The sequence below is a fragment of the Austrofundulus limnaeus genome, unplaced genomic scaffold (genome assembly GCF_001266775.1).
Source record: "Austrofundulus limnaeus strain Quisiro unplaced genomic scaffold, Austrofundulus_limnaeus-1.0 Scaffold215, whole genome shotgun sequence".
In the NCBI taxonomy this organism is placed as follows: domain Eukaryota; kingdom Metazoa; phylum Chordata; class Actinopteri; order Cyprinodontiformes; family Rivulidae; genus Austrofundulus; species Austrofundulus limnaeus.
In genome coordinates this window covers 153,993-155,536 of record NW_013952617.1, presented here as the reverse complement: position 1 = coordinate 155,536, position 1,544 = coordinate 153,993, and the positions used below count along the sequence as shown (strand labels likewise).

Genomic DNA, 1,544 nt, shown 5'->3' with positions numbered 1-1,544 from the left:
CATCAAAGTTCATTACAAGTGGCCCTTCGAGGGCCCCATAACTCTCATGTGGCCCTCGGTGAAAAAGAGTTTGACACCCCTGGGTTAGAGGAAATGTTTCTTCTGGACTTGAAAGAAATGAAACACTTAAAGCTTGTAGATCAGTTCAAATCAGCCCTGACTTTCATCTCAATCATTTCTCATGTCTGTTGAGATATTTTCCAATCCTGTCCAAAATGGTTTTAAAAAAGGCTTTACATTTAAAGTGACATTTTTCAACTTTTCCTGCACATCTTCCTGAAGGTTACGAAGTATCATAAAAATAAATCAGAGCTTCAGTTTCAGGATCGTGGTTATTAGATTTATCGTAGTTAGAGAGCCTCTGAAAGATCATTCAGTTTGTTTGACCCGCAGAGCTTCCTGGAGAACAGCCACCCCGCCATCCAGTCTCTGGAGTCCCTGCAGACCCGGGCCATGGAGGAGTTCTCCAAGGTGGCCTCCTACTTCGGCGAGGACAGCAAATCCACCAGCACGGACGCCTTCTTCGGCATCTTCTCAGACTTCATGTCCAAGTTCGAGGTGAGCGGCCGAGAGGAGCTATATTTGACTCAGACTGCGAGGGGTTCGTATCTTTCCTGCGTTCAACAAACGTGTGACAGATTCGACTCGGCGCAGCGACGAGGTTACCCCGAGGCTCTCGCACAAACTGCCTGCAGCTGTGAAATGATTGGGCTGTAAAGTGCTGCTCTCTGAAAAAAAAAACTGCTCACAATTATATAATACTACAGTAAAATTACTAATAAATCAGATAAAAATCATTTGYTATCTTTCAGAGAGCTCTCAGTGAGACCCAGACTCCAGAGGACCCCCGGAGCCCCAGATTGTCTTCGCCTCTGGCCTGGTAGGAGTGAGAAACCCATCGAAGCCAGTCGACAGATTCTCACTCTGCTCTCCGTCAACCAAAGTGCCAAGATCACACTCAGACAGGAACAGAGACACTCTCACCTACAGCAAACACGACGGGACCAAACACTGCAAGCTAACGAAGGAGCAGATCCAGGGCTACCCGGGCCAAACAAGTACTTTAAGTCCTTCGTTTAAAAAAAGAAAAAAAAAATACAACAACAAAAACTGGCTGATCCGGCTTCCTGTAATGTTTTAGGGTTACACACGTCACCCCTGAAAGCCTAGGATAAATCAGAACCATCAAACAGAACTCTGCTGGCTCCAACACCGAGGTGAAACCAGATCAGACTGAACCAGAGTCAAGACAGAAGGAAGTACTGAAGACCACCAAGGCTTCAGGCAGATGTAGACAGTTGGTTAAACCCAGAGGTTTCTTCGTTGAATGTTTCCCCTCCAGGTGCTGTTGTTGGAACCTAACAAGCCTAAAACATTGACTTGAAGAATTAGTCACCTCCAAAGCACTTTATGGATTTTAATGTGATAGGGAAGAGTGATCAGAGTACCCATACAGCGGGTAAAATAAGTATTGAACACATCAACATTTTTCTCAGTAAATATATTACTAGAGGTGCTAATGACATGAAATTTTCACCAGATGT

General features: G+C 44.9%; 1 protein-coding gene across 2 annotated transcripts in view; it reads left to right on the top strand.

Annotated features, from left to right (window-relative positions):
* The window catches only part of LOC106525148 (delphilin), a 37,855-nt gene extending 36,770 nt beyond the window's left edge, over nucleotides 1–1,085 (top strand). For both annotated transcript variants that reach the window (XM_014019273.1, XM_014019272.1), the window contains exons 20-21: nucleotides 394–558; nucleotides 813–1,085. In XM_014019273.1, coding sequence (XP_013874727.1) covers nucleotides 394–558; nucleotides 813–884 — 237 coding nt within the window. In that variant the 3' untranslated portion in view covers nucleotides 885–1,085. The remainder of the gene's footprint in view (nucleotides 1–393; nucleotides 559–812) is intronic.
* The last annotated feature ends 459 nt before the right edge of the window (nucleotides 1,086–1,544 follow it).